Source organism: Cricetulus griseus, chromosome 6, assembly GCF_003668045.3.
Source record: "Cricetulus griseus strain 17A/GY chromosome 6, alternate assembly CriGri-PICRH-1.0, whole genome shotgun sequence".
Classification (NCBI taxonomy): domain Eukaryota; kingdom Metazoa; phylum Chordata; class Mammalia; order Rodentia; family Cricetidae; genus Cricetulus; species Cricetulus griseus.
In genome coordinates, this window is record NC_048599.1 from 87,646,917 (window position 1) to 87,670,065 (window position 23,149).

The window sequence follows — 23,149 nt, forward strand, 5'->3', positions numbered from 1 at the left end:
TACCTGAAGGTCCTGTTGCCATGATCCCCAGCTATGGTAGACTTCACCATTAAACTGTGAGCCACAAGAAGTGTTTCCTTAATTAGATTACAATTGTCTGAATTTCTGATCCAGAAGTAATAAAAAAAATTAGATACATAAAATTGGTTCAAGAAGTTTGGTTCTCACTTTGATAAACATAATCATTTGTTGTTTATTTTTAGGCTTTTGGGACAGATTTTGGGGTGGATTTGGAAGACTGGTACATTCCTCAAAACATCCCTAGTATGAAGAAGGACTTTATCAAGAGCTATATTAGGAACCATTTGTATGATGTATTTTTCCAGGATCTGGCTTCATATTTATCATTGTAATAGTCAGTAGTTGTGGCTCAGAGTTAAGGTAGGTCTTCTCACCTCAAATGATTTAATCAAGGAAAATCCCACCCAGATACACCCATCTGCTAAAGTTTTAGTTAACTTCTGATGTAGTCAACTTGACAACCAAGAATCAGTCATCACAACCATATTCTGAGAAGAATAATAAATAGTGTTTAAATATGCTGGACTACTTCATTAGATGGAGAATCTTTCAAGACAGGAGTCCATTCAGTCAGTGACACAGATATATTAAAAATGTTTATATTTATTTATATTATTTGTATGAATGCTTTTTCTGCTTGTATACATGTATGCTATGTGTGTGTAGTAGTCACTGAGGTTAGAGGACAGAGCTAAATAACTTGGCACTGGTATTACATATGGTTTTGTGATGGTTATTCTTGGTTGTCCACTTGACTGTATCTGGAATTAAGTAATTCCCAAGTGACTGAGTATACATGTAAATGATTTTTTCTCAATCAAATCATTTTAATTGGGAAGACCCACCATTTAGCCAGGTTTTTTGAGGTGAGGAGGTACAACTTTAATCTGGGCCATACTTTCTGCTGGAAGCCTATATAAAGGACATGGAAGAAAAACGTGCTATTCTTTGCCTCTCTGTCATGTTCACTTCTTCATATGCATTAGTTCCCACCTCTTTGGTACTCCATCTTGTACTGAAGACCAAATGAGATATCCAGCCTCTTGTATTGGAAAACTACTGGATTCTTAGACTTTCTTTTGATAGCCAATGTTGAATTAGCTGGACCACAATATGTAGACTACTCCAATAAATAGAATGAATGAATAATAATCAGCTAACAGCTCTGTTCCAGTAGAGAACCCTGACAAATAGAGTTGTGGTCCACAATATGGAAGCTAAGAACTCGACCCCAGTCATGTAGAAACACAGTGAGTTCTCTTCACCACTGAGCCATTTCTCCAGCCCTATGGCTATATTTTACAGCATTTATATACACATGTCTACATTAAAAAAGAAATAAAGAAATACTGTTATGATAAATCTTTCCAGCAAAAGCCGCTGAGCCCCATGTGTACGCTTTATGCCAACCGCCTGCCCAAGTTAGGCCCAAATAAATACACAGAAACTTATATTAGGTACAATGCTGCTTGGCCAATGACTAGGATTCTCATCTGTTAGCTCAGTCTCAATTATCATACATCTACATATTTTATAAGACTTATCTTATTGGACGCCTTATTGGCATCCCTTCTTGCCGGTGGCTCACATCCTGCTGCTGGAGGAGGCAAACGGGAAAAAGGGACCCTTCCTGTTTCTCCTTCGCTTAAATATGAGTCTCCTTGCTATGTCACTTCCTGCCAGGATCAGCACTTCTCTACTACATTTCCCAGAATCCTCTTTGACTCCTAGTTCCATCTAACTTGCTGTCTCATTGGCCAAACAGTATTTTATTTAACAATCAATAAGATAAACATACACAGTAGTACATTCCCCATCAAAATATCCTTAAAAACAGAGAGATATAGGGAAGAAAGTATAACAAAATAGAGGTTTTAGAGGAGGAAAGTGCCCTGGAAACAAAAATTTCGTCAATGTGTATGTTAGCAAAAGACTATATAACTGTTAAAGAGAAAAATCTGGGTCTAAACTGGAGTAATAGAATACCAACCCTAAGTGCAAGATTCTACCTTTCAGAAGTTAACATTGCTGTGGTCCTAGGATGATGAGCCACATCTCAAGCTTCAGAAAACCTAGGTGACATTGTGCATTGTGCATTTGATACTAGTTTTCTAAACATAAAAGTTATAAGACATCTGGAGTTATGGAGTCTTATTTCATACTTTTTGAGAAATGCTGAGGCCAGGCAATGTATGCAAGTGCTATGGTCACTGAAAGAGGCCCAGTAGAGCCACTGTTTGAAGCTGTGAAGGTCAAGCTGATGTTTTAGTGGAAATGCCACGGTGCTGGAAGACACCAACAAGATGGAATACCCACTGAGGAAACTTACATGCTGGGAGAGGAACACACTAAGGACCAAGGGCTGCTTGTTTTTTTGTTTGTTTGTTTGGTTGGTTGGTTTGGTTTTTTGGTAGCTGAGATGGATGGTAGTGGTCACTTTTTCTGTTTTTGATCTTTGATAATCCAGCACATGCCAAAAACCATGGATCTGAAAGATTTTCTATTTGCCTTGTTAAGTTAGATCCTTACTTCAGTTTTCTTATTCCTACATATCACCTTATTCCTCCATTTTGAAATGACAATGTTAATTTGGTGCCTTCTATTTATGAAATATATAACAGCATTTTGTTTCATGGAAACATTTTAGAGTTCCTTCAGTCTTTTTAGGGAACTCCTCACAGTAACAGAAGAGATTGTCCCCAACTCTTGCCTGCTTTTGGGACCCTTTCCTCCTACTGGGTTGCTTCATCCAGCCTTAAGAGGAAAGGAGTGACCTAGTCTCATTGCAACTTGATATGTCATGGATGGTTGATATCCATGGGAGGCCTGTCCTTTTCTGGGTAGAAACTGAAGATGAGTGAATGGGGTGGAGTTTCTTTACAACATTCTTCTCTGATAGTTAATGTTTAAAGTCTCAGAAGATATCTTGCAAGTTAAGCTATTAGTAAGAATAATCCTCAAAGCTTTTGTTTAGATGGTAACTTTGAATTCTAGCATAATGAACCAACTAATAGTTACCCACTTACATAATAATGGCATGACTGCTTAGACCAGGAGTAGCCAACCACTTTCACACTGGATTCAAGGAAAGTTCCATAGGAATGAACACATATTGGTGTTATAAACCTGGTTAAAAGCCCTTGGGGAGAATCTACTGCTACTGTTTTGATAAATGGATAAGGTATCAAACTGCCTGCTAAACATTCTTGTTTGTACATAGCAACTACTATATCTCTCAGCTTTGGATAGAGAAGCTTCTTTTTGTGGTAGGTAGGTGTTATTGCAGAGACATACAACTCTTGAAAGTACTAAGAAGGTTACTAGTTCAATGTTCTGTTCCAAATGGAGCAGCTTATCACCTCCAAGACAAGGGAGTATCTTAGGCAGGAAGAATGTATGGTAGGACCTGGAGGATAGGCAGGAGTGGTATGAAATATTTTCTTCTGAATATGACTTGGTCCTTACAATAATGACCAGCTATTAACTGTGGATACCTGTATAACACTGGGGCATATAGCATTCTGTCTAGGATAGTAGAGGGACTTGTGAGACCCTCCCCACACCTATCCCTGTAATGCTATTCACAGATAATTATTGCTGGTGAATAAGTATCATTTTTTACAGCTATTTAAGCATAGGTAAGTTTTGTATGTAAATTTCTCAGTAAATAATTCCTTATTGATTTTCATTAAGGAAACTTTAATTAAAGACAGTAGGTTATAAAAAGACATGAGACTGGGGCTTAGTTGTTAAGGAGAAAAGAGTTGATCCAATTGGGAGGGGGATAAGAGAGTTATGAATGGTCCATACTATAATAATATTCTGTATACATATATAAAATTATCTAGAAGTACATTAAAACAAAACATTTATTGTGTAAATAAGTAATATTTCCATTAACATATGCTTTTCTTTATGTATTTTTACATAAACTGTTCTTTATAATACAGTCCTTTCTAGGCTTTCCCAAAATAATGCACATTTAACTTAAATGTCTATTGAAAAATTCCTTGTGACAGAAGGAAATTTTCTTAGATTCAGCACTTAAGCAACATATTCTATATATCATTAAACAGAGTTTTGTTCTTAAACATGATAAGGCCATTAACAAATAGAATACAAAGTAAACTTTTTTAAAAAAGTACAAATAACTTAGAATGCATATAAGTATTATTACACACTGGAGGAGGAATTGAAAAACTATACAGAACTATGTCTCAGAATCTCAGGGGGGAAGAAAATTTCCCCCTTAGGGGACTAATAGTCAATCTCATAGACTCATGACATACTCGGGAAACCTCTTTAAATTCCAGTAGCAGTCAAGGAGGAATTTCAGATTATTGAGTTTTCTGTTTTCAAAGACCATGATAAATATAGGACTTGTAAAACAGAAACAACATTCCCCAACCTCATTGCCAGACTTGCTTTTCTTTCTCTTAGATGTAGAAACTGGATGCAGGTAGAGCATTTTGGTCACCACAGAATGGGCATTTCACAAGACCTATTAGATGATGACCAGAATTTTCCACACAACTGACAAATGGTAAGGCACATCGGGTATAGTTTTTCACCTTCATAGATGATTTTAATTGTGAAAAAGTTATTTAAGATTTGGATGTTATGATCAAACAACTATGGACCTTTTGATTCATAAATGTTTTCTAAGAGTTTCATAAACTGGGGTACTCAGATTCCTTGCCTTATTAGAGTTGTATGATTAAAGTTGGTGGAAACAAAATTAGATAAAATGGGGGTAGAGAGATGGCTCAGTCATTAAAGGCTAAGCTCACAACCAAAAATAGATGAAATGATATACAAGAAGCTCAGAGAGCAGTACTTCATGTATAATAATGGCTCAAGTGCTCAAAGTGCTCAACAGGAATTTCAAAGTCCCTTCCCTTCCCCTTCCCTTCCCTTCCCTTCCCTTCCCTTCCCTTCCCTTCCCTTCCCTTCCCTTCCCTTCCCTTAACCTATTAGGAAAATCTCCAAGCTAGTTTTCAACATTTTGACATATTCTAAGGTAAAATTTCTTAATATGATTTTAGTTTCAGAATTAAATCTTATGACTTAAATTACATGCTTATATTTCTGTAATTACCTATATTTTAATGTATTAACTGAAGAATTTAAAAATAAAATATGTATTCTAAGTATATTAAGTGGAGGATTTTATTAAATTTCTTTGCTTTATAAATGCCATCAAAAAAGATATTTTCTTTTTACTGATTCAATGTTTTATCTAAGTTTGAGTATGCAGATACTGTTTAAAATAATATCAACACCAATATTCTTATGTTCTTTTTGATTTAGAGTTTGTGTAATAGGTTCATAAAGGTTATGAATTTGTCTGGGTGTGGTAGCATAAATTTGGAACCCTGGCACATGAAGATGAAGATAGGAAGATCAAGAGTTCAAAGTCATTCTAAGTTACATGATGAGGTTGTGTCTATTTTGGGCTGTATCAGATCTTGTCAATCCCCCACCAAAATAATGAACTATAATCCTGTCCTCCATGGACCAACATGTACTATATATGATACTCTGTTCTCCTTCCTATTATATGTAAAGTTATTTTTGCTAACTTAAGTATATTAATTATTCTTTGAGAATTTAATATATGTATACAGTATATTCTGGTCATATCTACCTCTTGTTCTCAGTCATCTAACTAGACACAGAAAGTGAAAGATTCTTCTTATAATATGTTTCACAATTTTCTTGGTCTAATTTTTGATGAATGCACTTATGATAATATTGAAAGTTGAAGGATATCACACATATACTTTGTTAATATTGTCATATTACTTTACTATGCATGCATTAATAAGGATTATAAATAACTGTGGATATGTTAATTAGCTATATAACAAATTTTCTTTGTTTTAGCTTATCTTTCAACTATATAAAAGATAACTACATCTTAGTAGATGTCCTGGACATCTGCCTCTTACAATTTTTTGCCCTGTTTCTGCAATGCTCATTGAGCCTTAGGACTATTCATTATTTTGTAAATGTATCAGGTTGCATTGGGAACCCAACCCAACAGTCAGTTGTTTTCTGCATTTTGATTAGTTCTGGATTTCTTTAGTTGCAACTATTTGCTGTGTAAAGAATTGTGATTCAATTTAGACTAGAGTTTGTATTATATCAATTAGATTCTAATTTAAATTGGTAACCCCTGTGACTATAAACCGTACTCTCTCCACTGTGGAAGTTTCACTGAAAAATTGACAATTGCTTTCCTGGGAAAATAATGGTGACATTTTGTTTAGCACTAATATCCATGTTAGATAGAACATGAAAATGAAGGTAAGATTTACTTAATTTTGAAATTAACATAAGGCCTCTTTTCCTTGGAATATCTTGTTCAGTTAGTTTTCTTTGTACAGAAAAAGTATCTGATACACAAGTCCCTGTGTGTCTATATGAGGGTCTTCACACTGCACCATTGATTATTAAAAACATTATAAGGCTAGATTTGGTAGCATATACCTTTAATCTCAGCACTCAGGAGGTAGAGGCAGGCAGATCTCTGGGAGTTCAAGGCCAGCCTGGTCTACAGAATAAGTTCAGAGATATCCATGGCTTTTATACAGAGAAACCCTGTTTTAAAAAAAACACTACCAAGAACAAACATTAGAAAGCATTGTGTGCTGAAACCACCATGTCTTTTGTAAAATTTATTCTTCTCTCATATAATACATCCTGACAGCAGTTTCCTTCCTTCCATTCCAGCCATCCAACCACACTCCCTCACCCCTGTCACACATGATCCATATTTGGAAGAATCCTACCCAACTATAGACATAAGAAATGCTGAGTTTCATTATGACATTTCATGCATGGACAATGCCCTGTGATCTTCTTACTCATGGTAGTTCTTTAGCCATCCTGCCTTATTTCTAAAGGACAACTGGGGAATTATATAGTGAACTGTGAACTCCTTACTCTACTATAAATGTTGATTATCCAGGGACCCTATATGGTTCATTTTATAACATTGTTTTCTTGAATTTAGCTTGAAAATTAATAAAGAGTTCAGGTGCAGGGCAGTGACCTAAGAATATCAAGATAAAAGCTGTTTGGCAGTAAATTTATGCATCTTTTTGTGATAGATTTTAAGATGTACAATCTTGTCTGATCATATATATGATAACCAAATAAAACTGCTTTGTGCTTAGTTCTTTGTACACACTTGAGTCTTTTACTTTAATTATGAATATAAATATTCATGTATATACCAATATATTCATGTATATAAGTATATATATTCACATACAAAATTATATTTTACATAAGTAGGAGGTGGTGGCACATGCCTTTAATCCCAGAACTTGGGAGCCAGAGGCAGGTGGATTTCTGTGAGTTCAAGGACAGCTTGCTCTACAGAGTGAGGTCCAGGATAGCCAGGGCTATTACAGAGAGAAACCCTGTATCAGAAAACAACAAAAAATGTATTTTATTGATACATTTTGGTTGTGTATACAGAAGGTATAGAGACATTTTGATGCTGTGATTTCCTCTGACAATGAATATTTACCTAGAGGATTCATGGAAGCTCCTTCAGTTTCTAAAGCAGCTGCATTTTCAAATGAATTAATTACATTTGCTGTTGTAATGAAATGTTATCATGGGTAACAGTTTGACATTTTTAAATTTGTCCCTCCACAACATCCTCAGAGATTAGCAGGTAGGATGTTTTCCAATATGTGTTGTAGTAGACTCATATAATTTCAAACTATAAATTTTATAGATTTATATTTACTCAAATGATGTGATGTTGTATAAATGTCAAATAAATTAATCTTAGGCCCTTAGTCATGAACAGTGAATTATTTACCTCCTTCCATTATGTGGTTTTCTACAATTGTCCTATATAGCTGGTGAGTTCATTCTCTTCTGATAATGATTTGCTCAATTTCTTTAAGCAAGATGCATTATTCACACATTAACAAAGTAATAGAATGTGTTAACTTTATATAGATAGAAAGCCTGCTCTATGGATACCCCTACATGTATTTTGTTATTGAGAAAAATTGTCTCATTTGATCCTATTGATCATCAAAAGAGGTTCAGTGTCTCTTAAAATACCAACTTATGCTTCCCTTGTTTCTTTAAGCTTACAATCTGTAGTTAAGGTTTTGTATAAATGGAAACATTAACCTCTAACATCACTGACAAGAAGGTTGAGTTCTGAGTAGTAACTTTGTGTATTCTTTCACTTAGTTGTCATGACAACAGCACACTTTTCCTGAAGTTCTGGTTGCTTTTTAAAATGATGAACTGAAAGTGAAATTTCAACTCTTTCAACAGATATATCATGTATAATGTAAGATAATTTCCAGAATCCTGTCTTTTATGAAAAATAGATTTATTCTTCTAAAGTTCTAGTTCACTTCATACTATTAAACACAATTTGCAATGTAACCAAGATTTCAAGTACACTCTGAAATACATTTTAGCTATTCTTTTGTTAGTAGAAAAGTCAGTTTTGTGATCAGTCACTGTATACTGTGGACCTGAGCTTCAGTTCATGCCAAAGGAGGGCATGAGTAATAAATTGTGGATATTGGTTTGTAAGTAGGATATGGACTCATAATGTATTTCAATATTTCACTTTATAAATTTATAAATATAAATATATTTCACTTGGAGTTAGAAAAGTTGAAGACAAATTATTTCTATTATATAACCCAATTAGATATGTTCTTCACCCAATGTATAAACTGTGGCTTTTTCAAGTGTTCAATTAATTTTTTCTATTTCAATTCTGTGTAATAATCAACTATACACTTCAAAATATATGTTCTGCTTTAATGGTAATAAAATCAGACAATTTCAATAAGGATGGACCAACTGGTTTGCAGTAATAGCATAATCTTGTATGAAACACTTTTATTTTTCCCAATTACAGATTTACATGAAAAGATTTTCCTTTCACTGTCTTTTTGAGAATCATGCAAAATCAAAGTTTTGTCACTGAGTTCTTACTCCTGGGGCTTTCTCAGAACCCAAAGGTTCAGAAACTAGTATTTGTTATATTTTTGTTTATCTACTTTGCAACTGTTGGAGGTAACATGATGATTGTGGTAACCATCCTGTGCAGCCCTACACTGCTGGGCTCCCCCATGTACTTCTTCCTGGCATTCCTGTCCTTCCTCGATTCATGTACTTCCTCTGTCATCACACCAAAAATAACTGTGGACTCACTTCATGAGAGGAGAACCATTTCCTTTGAAGGTTGCATCACACAAGTCTTTGCTGTCCACTTCTTTACTGGAGTAGAGGTGATTATCTTGACATCCATGGCCTATGACCGATATGTAGCCATTTGCAAGCCCTTGCACTACTCTTCCATCATGAACAGGAGGATTTGTAGAATTCTTGTAGTGGTAGCCTGGACTGGGGGATTCCTGCATTCTCTCATACAAATTATCTTCATTTTGCAGTTGCCCTTTTGTGGTCCCAATGCCATTGACCACTTCTTGTGTGATCTGTTCCCATTAATGAAGATTGCCTGCACTGACACTCACATGTTTGTAATTTTGGTGTTTGCAAACAGTGGTTCTTTCTGCATTATTATCTTCTTCTTGCTGCTTGTGTCATATGGTGTCATCTTGTTCTCTCTGAGAGCCCATAGCTCTGATGGGAGACGCAAAGCTTTCTCCACCTGTGGATCCCACATTACTGTTGTGGTTTTGTTCTTTGTTCCATGCATAATAATATATGCAAGGCCTTCTTCTGCCTTCTTCTCTGAAAAAAACGTGTTTTTATTTGCCACCATCCTGACACCATTGTTAAATCCTATTATTTATACTTTCAGGAATAAGGAAATGAAAAATGCCATCAGGAAATTGTGGAAGAGATTGATATTGGTCAATAGTATATCATAAAATATTAAAATACTACATGTGATAGATGGCTCAGTTGATAAGAGTACTTCCTATGTAAGCATTGAGAACTGAATGCAGAGTCATAACAACATGGCAAAAGCCAGTCATTCCATCAAAACTCAAACCCAGTGCTGGTAAAGTAGAGACAGTCAGGTTCAAGGGGCTAACTGGACAGATACTTTATGAAATAATCTAAAAGTTCAGGTAGACACCTTATTTCAAGGAAATAAGGTAGTAGGGGTTATATGTAGATACTTAATTCTCTCCTTTCAAATCTGTACACATTTAGGGATATATATATTCTCCTTTCCTACTGGCCATGCAAGTACACTCACAGACACACACAGGGCAGGATTACACAATCATATATGGGATAGTTAATATATAAATAACAAAGGAGTCAATATTTACTATGTTAAATACTTAATGCATTGTTCATTCTTTTAAATGGAATAGCACCATTCTATGTATAATAGCAATGCGGGTGAAAAACTGATAATACTTCCACTATGGACTTACTACTCAGTATTGTTTTATGAAAAATAAAGTCAGTTCAACTTACATACTCTCATAAATGTATGTATCAGACTTAACTATGAGAATGTTTATCATTCGAACTATGTTTTAATAAAATATTTGTTGAAAAACATGTATGTGTGTTTGAAATTAGGAAAACAATCACACAGAAAATATCTTTCCATAAATCATTGTGATCATCAGAGCCTAGAATTACAAATAAAATGAAATAAGCAGAACCTGGAATCTAAGTATTCTTTATTATTTGAGTTCAGTGTTAATGTTACTCCATTAACATTTGTACACAATTTTAGTTACTTCCTGAATGTCTTGACATATAAAATATGATTTAACCAACCTGATTATGGGTGAGTTTCTCCTGTGAATATTCCATTCCAGTGGATTCTGTGACCTAATCCACAGAGAAATATCTAAAGACTTCCTCTATTGAAACAAAACAAAAGTGTTGACTATCACTTCCTGGGAAGCAATGGGCCTAAGATGGTGACACAGATTTCCCAACCCTTATGCAGAGACTAGAACTCAGAGGAACCAAAGTTAATAGTAATTTACAAAAAGGTAACTTCAATTTGTTTGGTAATTTTAATATTTGTAATTTTGTGTTCAAATGAAAATCTATTCAGATAATTATAAGGAGATCATTGAATAGAAAAAATACAAAACAAGAAGATAACAGTGCTCTGAAATGTTCTTTTCTGGATATGACATGTCAGTTACACATATGAACTCACAGTAGCTATGGTCACTTATACAAGACTTTCACAAGACCAAACCAGTGAAATATTCCATTGGTCTATGGAAGGAAGTACTCTGGATGCCCCACTCTTAGCTTAGGAATTTCTGGTTGTTGATGATGGATGGAGGAAAGGGAGCCTTGCCTATGCCCCAGTGGATGATCATATGGAAATATGTTTATTGGTAGCACTAGTGAGACTCAGTGGGATAAACATATAAACAAATAGTTATAAAAGTAAGGCATGAAGGGATTTTATGGAGAGTTGAAGGGGAGTGAAGGGTGGATATGATCAATGAACAATGCATACATGTATGAAATTTAGTAATAATAAATAAAAACAAAAACTTAAAGCTTCTTAATTTTATATTCCAGAGCTGAAACACACATACAGATCTTCAATTTGAACATTTATGAAAAATTATGATTTGGGTCTAAAACATTATTTGAACAAACTGTACAGATCACATCAGATTGGGTATATTACAAAAGCTATCAAATTTCCTAAGATATTAACCCCACATAATCTCTTGTTTCACAGCGTGGGCTACTTTTGATTCCACTTTTTTAAAAAAAAGAATATTTTCTACACATGTACTATATTTAAATTATTTCCACTGGTCCGTTTCCCCTCTCCAAATCTTCTCATGTTACCCCACTCCCTTTCAAATACATGGCCCCTTCCGTAACCATGGTGGTTTTAAACACATCTTATATATTATATATACAACCTGTTTAGTTCATTAGTTTTGTATGTGGTGATGTCTTTATTGTACAAATAAAGCCTCTCTGGGGGTCAGAGCTTTCTACTAACATAGAGGTCTGGAGATCTGTACAGACTGACAGGAAGTGAAGTAGCTGGATATGAGCAGGGAGAAACAGGAAATCACTCTTGTCTGCTGAGATACTAAGGAGATAAGGTGTGGCAGTCATTTTGCACCTTCTCTCTGATCTCTCAGCATTTTCCTTTATATCTGACTTTGGGTTTTTATTACTTAGATCAATTAAGAACTCCATTTACATGTATATGTGTGTGCTTGAGTGTGCATTCATGTGTGTGTGTGTCTGTGTGTGTGTGTGTGTGTGTGTGTGTTTAAGGTTGACAACTTGGGATTAGATAATCAATCAGGAAACTCATCCCTGGAGAATACTGATTATATATCATCAGCTGTTGTCTATTTTTCTTCATTTAGGGATGCTGTCTTAAGAGGTTCCCCCATTCATATTGACACCTCAACTGGTAGGTATTGTCATTATGCAGTTCTTGTTGAGGAAACTATATTGTCAAGATTCCATGATGTACCTTCCCTGTCATATCTAGCGGACAATCTTATAGCAGATATATGGTCCTCTGGGTCCTTTAGTTTTTTCATCCTTCCCTGTTGCACAATTTTTCCTAATGCATCAGTGTAGGACACACAGTGTTGTAGATAATGCATCAACTGGAGATGGACACTCTACAATCAGTTGTTCTTTTAACATTGGGTTATTGAAGATTTCTGTGATAATCTCCCTCTCTGCTGAAAAAAAGATTCTTTCTTGAGGGAAAGAGCTACACCTACTCATAAATATTAGGATATGTTTTTGGAATACATTTAAAAACTGTATTGATTTAGACAAATGGCTGTAGTAGATTCTCTTTTAGGGCTCATGAACTCTGAAGATGTAGGTAGTTGGCTAGTTTTGGAGCACCAGTCATGAATTTCTTCATATTGAGTGAGCTTTACATCCAATTATATAGCTGTTGGCCACACACAAGATATAAGCACCACAATTGCACAACTGGGAACATCTTGCTGGTATGGTCTTTGCTGCGGTTTACAGGTTTTACAGCTGACTAGGACTACAGATTGCTTTTCTTCTATGGCAGCTTGAATAGCATCTTTGGATACTGTGAAAACTATTCCTCAGGGTGATACTTCCAAGTCAGGTCAGTTCCATCTCAATTCCTCCAAGTCCTGTATCTGAAGGCTGTGGTGTCTTCAGCTACCATGTCTTATCTTCAGGTTCTGGAAGGCAATCAAAAGGGAACAGACTATATTGCTTTGGGGTCTCTTGGACTCACCTGAGCTCAATATCCAATGAATCTCTCAATCAAATATTTGAAACAAAATATAAAATAAACATCATTGTGTCTTCAATGCTGTAACCAATGGAGATATGCTCCTTTCCATTTTATATCAAAATCAAGCACATATATGAATATATTTTTTAAATTTGACATAAACAGATTTAATATTTATTTTTGAAGATTTCATTCAATGTGAAATTATTTCTTGTAAGGTAAAGCCTCTGTAAAGAATTGTGAGACCTCAGAGCCTACAGTGACAAACAATATGGAGTAACTACCACCAATTCTTATTATCCTTTGACTTTATTTAAATTGAATATATTACTGTCTATTAAAGAGTCCAAGTTGTTTATTGACATTGCAGATAAATTTTTACTAGATTGGCTGGCCTATGGTTGAATTTCTGTTGGGTCATTTGACTACTTCATTAAAATCTCATGAAAGAGCACATTCTATAGTAAAATATCCATGCAAGTCTCTTATTCTAATACAGTCTAAAGCATATCTTGGGAATCACTTTGTTAGCAACACAAGGCCTAGAAGGCTGATATGGTGAGCCCACTTCTCTCGTTCTGTATATTAGTTATATTTCCCAATAAAAAACAGGTTTCAGCAGAATCTTTAACATTTTAATTTTGTTGATTTTAACATTCTTTCCTATAAATATCTATTTATTTATTTTACATCCTAGTTATGGTTTGTCCTTCTTCCTCTTTTCCCAGTCCCTCTCAACTCCCTGCTCTGTTCCCAAACCACTGTCCACTCTTCATTTCCATTTAAGAGGACTCATGGGGAAATGCCCGGATCTCCACGGGAAGACAAAATTGATTTTAATATTCTTAATGATTTATATAGAGCTGAAAATCTTTACATTCAAGCAATATTAGTAGAGACCATTGAACTTTATTGAACTTTTTAATTTGTTAATGTTTGTCAGTTTCTTACATTTATATAATGATTTTGGTCATCTTACACACTATTCTCCCCTTTCTTCTCCCTATCCTTCCAACTCAAATCCTTGTTCCCAACAAATCTTCCTCTGATTCTTACATCTCTCACATAATTTTTGTATGTGGCTCACTCTGTATAATGAGAGTTTCTTGCCAGAGTTCGAGTAATCAGTTACTTACAGGAACAATTAAGAGTAACTATACCCATGGAAAAAAATGACATACCTCAACAACAACATTAACTATCAATAATCCAAAGGGTAGGGTCCCCAATATGGGTTACTTGGAGGCTCAATCTTATGCAGGTCTTATGATTGTTTGAAAAGCAGTTTGAAAAAGAGACCACTTAACAAAACAATGGTACCCAGTTCCACTCTAAAGCCTATGACTCTAAGACTGTGTTGACTTCTCATCCTGCATTTCTGAATTTTTTGGATTATTTTATTTGTTTGTTTGGGTGTCTGTGTGTGTGTATGTGAATGTGTGTAAAGGCAGTTGCTACCAAGCTTAATGACCTGTGTTTGATCCCCAGGAATCACATGGTAGAAGGAATAGCTAACTTCCTCAAGCTGCCTTCTGATAACCACCCTGGTTGCTATATCTTCAGTGTGCTAAATAAATGAATATAACTTTTAAAAACTAAAAATTGATAACAAAATAAAACAATATAATATTAAATTCCCAAAAGATGTTGAAGTAAAAATGAAGATATATTTAGAGATTACCTAATTTTAAAAACACAAAGATTTTAATAGTGGAAAGAGTGTCAGGCATGTGAGTTGGGTGTGATAATGTGGGAAGTTGTTCTGGGAAGATGACATTTGGATTGCTTTATTTTAATCAGAATACATGTAGTTTATGGATGTCAGAATACATGAGTGGCCACTCTACTGTGAGATATGGAACAATCAGGTAGTAAAACTGATGTACTTGGTGGGCATGGATGGAAAATGGGTATGCAGAACCATGAGAATTATGAAAGCTAGAGGTGGCACATGTTAGGGACTTAGGAAGTCTTATTTAATTTCTCAGCCATTGTACATGGGGACCATAGTCATCACTTTATTATTTTTTTTAATCATCACAATTTCACATAGTCAAATTTTCTTTTCAAATGTTAAAAAAAAACAAAGTATTGGATTTAAAAAGTGAGAATAAGAGGAAGCAACTTTGGGGCCATTCTGTTTGTATTGACAAAGAGAATTGTATCTCAGTAAAGGCTTGTGGGGGCCTGTTTCAAAATCAAGCTCAGGGAGTACAGTGGAAGAGAGGGAGGAGTGATAATATGAGCAAAGGGGTCAAGAATATGATGGGGATACCCACAGAAACAGCTGACTCGGGCTAGTAGGAGCTCATTGACTCTAGACTGATAGTTGTGGAAACTACATAGGACCAATCTAGACCCCCTGAATGTAGATGACAGTGGGAAGACTGGGCAACTTATGAGGCCACTTGTAGTAGGTCCAGGATCTATCCCTAGTACATGAACTGCCTTGCTGGAACCCATTTCCTACGGAGAGATACCTTGCTCAGCTTAGACACAGAAGGAAGGTCCTTGGTCAGGCCTTACTTGGTGATGTGAGAGACTTTATTGACTCCCCATGGGAGGCCATAGCCTCTCTGAGGAGTGAATGGGAGGTATGGTGAGGGAAAGATGAGGGGAGCAGGACGAGGGGAGAGGGGAGGAAGAACTAGGATTTATATGTAAAATTAAAAATATAAAATAAAATTTAATGAATTAAAAATATTCTAGTGTTAACCATTGATAATACTGGCATTTATGACATACTAGCCTTCGACATTGGTCTGCATGACCCCAAAATTTTTGCAATGGGAATGCAAAATAAGATATTTTATTCTGCAAATGATATGTGTGAAAGATTTTATTTAGAATTTGAGTGCTAAATCTTGTACAAAAATGATTTTGTGTTTATAAATATGAAAAAATGGAATCTTACCCCTGAGTAAAGACATTTTACGTACCCAGTAAGTAGTTAAGTTCTTCTGACCTTTCTGTAAGAGATTAATAGATGTCTGACTAGAGTCACATAAAGGCCAAATAAGCTGATTTTGAGGACTGTCTGGGTTATACATAGAGAGAACTCTCCCCAATGAAAATAATAAAACAAATAAATGAAACAATTTATCACATCTAAACCCATATTCCATGTACCCTGAAAGGTAAGTATTTATTATACTGCAGGAACCACATTGAGTCTTCTTGTGTACTTTACAGATATTTTAACTGCAGAGAAAACCAAATGGTACAGTAGCTGTCTGACTTCTTTAAGGAGGCAAGTTCTTCATTAAGATAAACTAAAAATACATCTGTATGGAATTTAGTTTATAAAATGATGACTAAATTAAATTATTTCTCTGGTGTTTTGAGGTGGTAAATTAATTCTACTAAAAATTGCTGTTTTGCTTTATAACTACTAATTGTGTACTTTAACATTGAGAAGATGTCTACAGCTCAAACATTCCTCTTATGATCTTTGGCTAGAATATTATCTTGATTCTTTATTTTCATGGATAAATTAATGTGTCTAATAGTGGTTTTATTTTGCTCTAATATCAGCACAACACACACTTTTCTGCTAACATACTCAAACCTATAGCAACTTAATTTAATATTTCTCATCATTAGTGCCCCTATATATTGCATTCTCTCCTTATGCTGCATTTATTTTTATCTTATGTATATTGTGTGCAGTGGATATATATATATATATATATTATATATATATAATATATATATATATATATATGTATTCCATGTATGGATGACCCTCTAGAAATCACAAAAGACTTTCTGATCTTCTGTCACTGGAGTAAGAGATTACGAACCACCATGTGGGTTCTGGGAATTGAAAGAACAGCAAGTATATTTTACTAGGCTATCTCTCTAGTCCCTACATGTTGTATTTCATCTCCTTTGAAGCAAATCTTTTAAATACTAAAAACGAATTTTTCTTCCCACCATGGACATGATATTTAAATGTAATCTCATTTTGTAATTTGCTAAATCTATTTGATGTGGTTGTTTTCTATTTCCTAAAATGGGAGATAAGGAATAAAAACGAAATAATAAAATATTAATCAAAAGTCAATAACTGGAAGAATAGTCAGGGGAGGAGACAAAGTAATACACAAAACATAAGAATGAGCCTAGACCTAGGGTGGGTAGGAGAGTTAGGGAAGGAAAATCACTTTAACGTTTGGGGAAAGCAGTTCTTCTAGCTGGTTCTTTAGCAGAATACTTTTCTGAATCATTTTAATATTTACATTACAAGGTATGGCTCTGCTTTCCAGATAGCAATACACATTTCATTCCATATTTAACACTGAAAATGAGTTTTTAAATAAATAAAATAGCTACCATAAACAAATTAAGTATTTGAATAACAGTTATATATTCTTTTAGTAATTACAGGAATTGACTATGCCAAAGCAGAATCAACACAAAAACTAAAATGTGAATCTAAGACAACACATTTTCTTTTCCTTTTTTTCCCTTTGGATTTTTGAAGCAGGGTTTTTCTGTGTAGCTTTGGAGCCTATCCTGGCACTCACTCTGGAGACCAGGCTTGCCTTGAACTCATAGAGATCTGCCCGCCTCTGCCACCCGAGTGCTGGGATTAAAGGCGTGTGCCACCAATGCCCCGCGACAACACATTTTCTTAGGAGAACCTTAAAATGTTTAATATTTATATTTACCTGAATTAAAATTGGTTACTATATTTGACTATTTCTCTGCTTGGTACTATATGTTTCTTACTCTGTAAATATTATCATAGTGCATAAAATGACACTTGGAGTTAAAACAATAAAAGCAGGTTTAAACTTTATATATAATGGGAAAGAATGAATTTGTGTTGGTTGCTACACTGTGATCAGAATGGAGCTCTTTTTCATAGTTTTGTTTCAGGCATTGAAGTTCAAAATTCATAAAGTAATTGAGCAGAGGGCATTTAATCCTAACGCTTTAAGCTAAACCTTATGAAAATTCACTACTTGACAGTTAGAAACTGTGAAGCAAAGGATATTAAGAAGAAACTGTTAGGAGGTGACCCACCATGGGCAAGCAATAGGACTGCGAAAGCATCTTCACATGTCCAAGCCCTTTTAACACACTTGATCATTTGTAAAGAACACACTTTGTTCAGTTGTGTTAAACCCAAATCCTAAGTCTTCATATGCTTTCTAATAGGAGATCAATGCATTTTTATCTAAGTTTCTCCCACTAGCATACTTTGTTTCTGGAATGTAAAAGTAACAGACAAACATAATAATAAAAAAATTCCTTAAAAGTTCAAATGACATTTATAGAGCTGGCAGTTTTACGGGAATAGACTTACTATTCTAAATACATTTCCTGTAGAAGACAATTGACATCTAAGACTAATAAAATATATTTACAGAAGTAAAAGCAAATTAAATTAACTGTACTGTTGAGTTAAGAATATAAAAATCTACCATTAACTGAAATGTAATACACTTGCAAGTTGCTTTTAACTGGCTACTATGGGTTTTATTCACTTTCTGTGGGGGTGGACAATTATGCTAATACACAAGCATCTTCAGCTTGGTGTTGCCAGTAAAGCTACATTTGAAGTTGCTTTTGGTTATTCTAGAATGAGAGATTATTATGGTTCTATCTGTAACAAATCTACACTCATTTCTGATTTGAAAGCCATAATTACATTTACCAGAAGAAACTCATTCATAAGGAGGTAGGGCTAATCATATTTTATCTGTCAAAATATCCAATAAGTACCATATTGTTTACCATATTTTCATGGGCCCTCCTTATAAACTAAGTCAAGTAGTACAAGAACATCTATTCATTAAGTCTTGATTGCACTCTTCTTTCTGCATTTCTGGGTTCTGGCCTTTTCCAGTGACAATGTCACATAAATGAACATTATACCTTAGCAAGTTTTCAGTATATGTCTTTTCTTATTTCAATACACTTTAGTTTCAACAAGAGTTTCAAAAAGCATAATGCTGCATGCAAACATTTTAGTAGGTAACTTGCATCCAACATTTCAATGAGTTACAGGTATATAAAATTAACTAAGGTAGATTATCATATAACAATACTGATATATTATGTACTTTCTAAAGCTGTGGTAAAACACATGACAAAGGCAACCTTCAGAAGAGGAGATTATTTGGGGCACCTGGTACCAGAGGGTTAGAGTCCATGATGGAAAGAACATCAGTCACAAGTGGCAGTAGTTGTTGTAACTGAGAGATCATATTTTAAACCACAAACATGAAGCACATAGGGCTAACTTGAAATTCCAAGGGTCTTTTGAAACCTCAAAGACCACCCAGTGACATACTTCCTCCAGCAAGTCCACATCTTCTAATTCTCTGAAATTAGCCACCACTGAAGACCACATATTTAAATGCCCTACACTTATAGGCCACATCTAATTCAAACTACCATAATCAAGTTGTCAATTTATAGGGCAAGCCTTAATTTCAAGTTAAAAACAGCTTTTCAGCCTATGGTGTCATCTCTTTCTGTATAATTAACAAATCATAAAGTACTTGAAGTAAATATTGGCTTCTTTATTCTCTACATTAAGGTTTGTAAGTATAAAGTTTTAAATTTTGTCAAACCACCTTATATCGCTTCCACATTTTCCTAATGGCATTTTTCATTTCTTTATTTCTGAAAGTATAAATCATAGGATTGAGCAATGGAGTCATGATGGCATCAAACACCGCCACCTTTTTCTCAAAAGAAGATGCAGATGTACACCGTGCATATATAAATATGCATGGAACAAAGAATGAAATGACAACAGCAATGTGGGATCCACAAGTGGAGAGAGCTTTCCATCGCCCTTCAGAACTGTGATTTCTTAGAGAGAACAAAATGACACCGTAGGAGATAAGCAGCATAGAAAAGATTATGATGCAGATAGACCCACTGTTGGCAAACACTAGCAAGGCATAAACATAAGTGTCAGTGCAGGCCAACTCCAGCAATGGGAACAAGTCACACATGAAGTGGTCAATGACATTGGGTCCACAAAAGGGTAACTGCAAAGTGAAGATTATTTGTATGATAGAGTGCAAGAATCCTCCTGCCCATGCCACCCCCACCAGAGTGCCACAGAGCCTCAAGTTCATTATGGAAGAGTAGTGTAATGGCTTACATATGGCTACATAGCGGTCATATGCCATGGCTATCAGGACAATCACTTCCACCGCAGCAAAGAAGTGTTCGGCAAAGATCTGTGTCATGCAGCCTTCAAAGGAGATGGTTTTGCTGGCATCAAGAGAGTCAGCAATCATCTTGGGTGTGATTACCGAAGTAATACATGCATCCAAGAAGGACAGAAATGCCAAGAAGAAGTACATGGGTGATCCAAGCAGTGCAGGACTGCAGAGGATGGTTACTGCAATTATTATGTTGCCTCCAATGGTTGCAATGTAAACAAACAGAAATACAACAAATACTATTTTCTGAACTTTTGGGTTCTGTGAAAGTCCCAGGAGGATGAACTCAGTTACAATAGTCTGATTTTGCATGATTCTAAGACAAGTTTAACATAAAATTGCTTTTATTTATGTATGTATTTAGTCATTTATGTATTGTGTGTTTGTGTCCTTTGTGATGTGTGTACACAGGTGCAGGTACTTTAGTCTTTGTGTAAACATCAGAGAACAATCAGCAGAAATAACTTCTTTCTCTATTACTGTGCAGATTTGGGGGTTTGAATTCAGTTATTCAGTCTTGACAGCAAGTATCTTTACCACTAAACCTTCACTCTGGTTAACATTGTTGCCATTCAAATCTGCAATTATGAGAAAATTGCTTTAAACAAATTTATAGTACTATTAAAAATCATGTATATTTATATTCAAGTGCATACTGCTTAATTCCTTTGATGTTTAGACCAAAAATTGTAATTTTATTGAAAGAAGCAGTTGATGATCAAATAGATTTGTGATATGAAAAACTTACTAAATATTGTCATCATTCTAAATAAACATGAATAATCTGTTCTTATCTAAATATAGTATGACAGTGTCTGTGAAACCAAATGAAAAACATACACATACTGGAATTTCTTTCCTAGTACTTTTGTTAATCTTAAATTGGATAAATAAAATGTTAAGTAGAAAGAACAGTACTGTTAACTCTGCTATCAAAAAGGCAGGAAAAAAATCTTCATGTGAAACCCATTTGCCATTGAAGAAAAAATGTTACATCAATAATTTAGGACAACAGTAGAAACACTGATAGTTCATTTTCACTTGTAGAGGGTACTGAGATATATCCCCGTTAACTCAGGCTGGCCATGATTTTGAACTCACCATGTTTCAAGGTTGACCATGAATTCTTGATCTTGTTGTTCCTGCCACTCATGTGCTGAGATTACAAACTTGTGCCATGACACTCAGACAAAAACACAGTTCCCACTGACAATATTATATATACTGTGATAAAAGGAAGCATATGAAGATTAATGTCAGAATTGCATAACAGTACCTAAATGCAGGGACTGAAATAAAAATTGAATTAGTTGTAAGAATTACTGTGTTTTTAAAATCATACTTTAAAAGTTCTACCAATTATAATAAAATTGGTTCATATAAGTAATACATATAGTAAATTATTGCAGACTGGTAGACTGGAAAATTGTGGTTTACAAGTCTCACTATGTGTCATTCTGTGTAGAGTTTGCATAGACAGCCCTGTTTGCTATGGCAGAAAGTGTGATCAAAGAACAATATTTATATCCAACTCCTCCTTCTACATCCAAGAGAGGATGAACACCTCTGGCAGTGAAGGTGGAGAATCAAGTCCTGACCTGAATGTGGTCCCAGGTTAAAAGAAAAAATAGGAGCCAAAGTTCCCTGCTTGACAGGAAGTGGAATTTAAAGAGGTCTCCCTCAGAGCTAATGAGCCTATGAGATTGATTCTTAGTCTCTCAGGATTTGGGAACTGTCTTGTCACATGGGTTTTCAAGAGGAGATTTTTGATTCTTTTTTAAATTACTGGAGTGATTATAATAATTTGATATGCTAACCAAGTTACTGCTTGGTTTTAGTTTTCTTGAGTTTCTATTTAATGATGCTTCCATATACTCACTGTTGTATAATGGATGAAATGTCTTGTTTCATTGACAAATTCAAGCAAAAGTTTCACATACTTAGAAAATAGGAGAGCAGAATTCTATTGTAAGGAATCCATCCATTGACCGATTAGAAATATATGTTTTATTATGAGGAAATAATAGAAAAGATTATATGTGAAAGTATTAAGAGCTGTATATGAACTATAACGCTATTCATTTGCTTTAATAATCTTAATTTTGTGCATTAATGGGGTTTGGTATTTTTTCTTTGTGTGTGTCTGTGTGTGTGAATGTGTGTTTAATTCTCTGGATAAAAGGATACATTATACAGTCCAGTCAGACCTGAAATTCACAGAAACCCTTCCTCAACTTCCAAAGAGCTGGAGTTAGATGTGTGTATTAATTAGTACCATTAATTAATTATTGAATGATAACTTTAAGAGTAAAAAACACAGTTTGGAGAAGTTGAAGGAATTTTCCTCATGTTGAAATACAGTAAAATGAATGACCCATAGTGAACAATGCCTTGGAGAACTGTGAGAGACATACAAGAAAAAAGGCAGAGGACTTCTTACCTCAGATACATTTTGTTCTCTGGATTGGTATTGGATGATATTTTGTTCCTCCTGTGACAAATATTTACATTTAATTCATAAGGCATGTTTGTTGTTGGATGCCAGATCATAGCTATAGAACCCAATCTGGTCAGCATACCCTGAATCTGGATACAGCCTTCTGTTGTAATTTAAGAAAAACAATGTGCAAGAGAAAGGGCATGCGACAGGGTTCAAGCAGAGGTTTTTTTTTTTTTTTTCCGTTATAGAAAGGGATAAGAAAAATGG

General features: G+C 34.8%; 2 protein-coding genes across 2 annotated transcripts; one reads left to right on the forward strand and one right to left on the reverse strand.

Annotated features, from left to right (window-relative positions):
* The first annotated feature begins 8,975 nt into the window (after positions 1-8,975).
* Positions 8,976-9,914, forward strand: LOC100772650 (olfactory receptor 4C15). Its single transcript, XM_027421096.1, has one exon. The coding sequence runs from the start codon at positions 8,979-8,981 to the stop codon at positions 9,912-9,914; it is 936 nt and encodes a 311-aa protein (XP_027276897.1). The 5' UTR covers positions 8,976-8,978.
* Positions 9,915-19,830: 9,916 nt separating this feature from the next.
* LOC100762238 (olfactory receptor 4C15-like) lies at positions 19,831-20,754 on the reverse strand. Its single transcript, XM_027421097.1, has one exon. It carries the CDS (start codon positions 20,752-20,754, stop codon positions 19,831-19,833), a length of 924 nt encoding a protein of 307 aa, XP_027276898.1.
* Between the last annotated feature and the right edge of the window lie 2,395 nt (positions 20,755-23,149).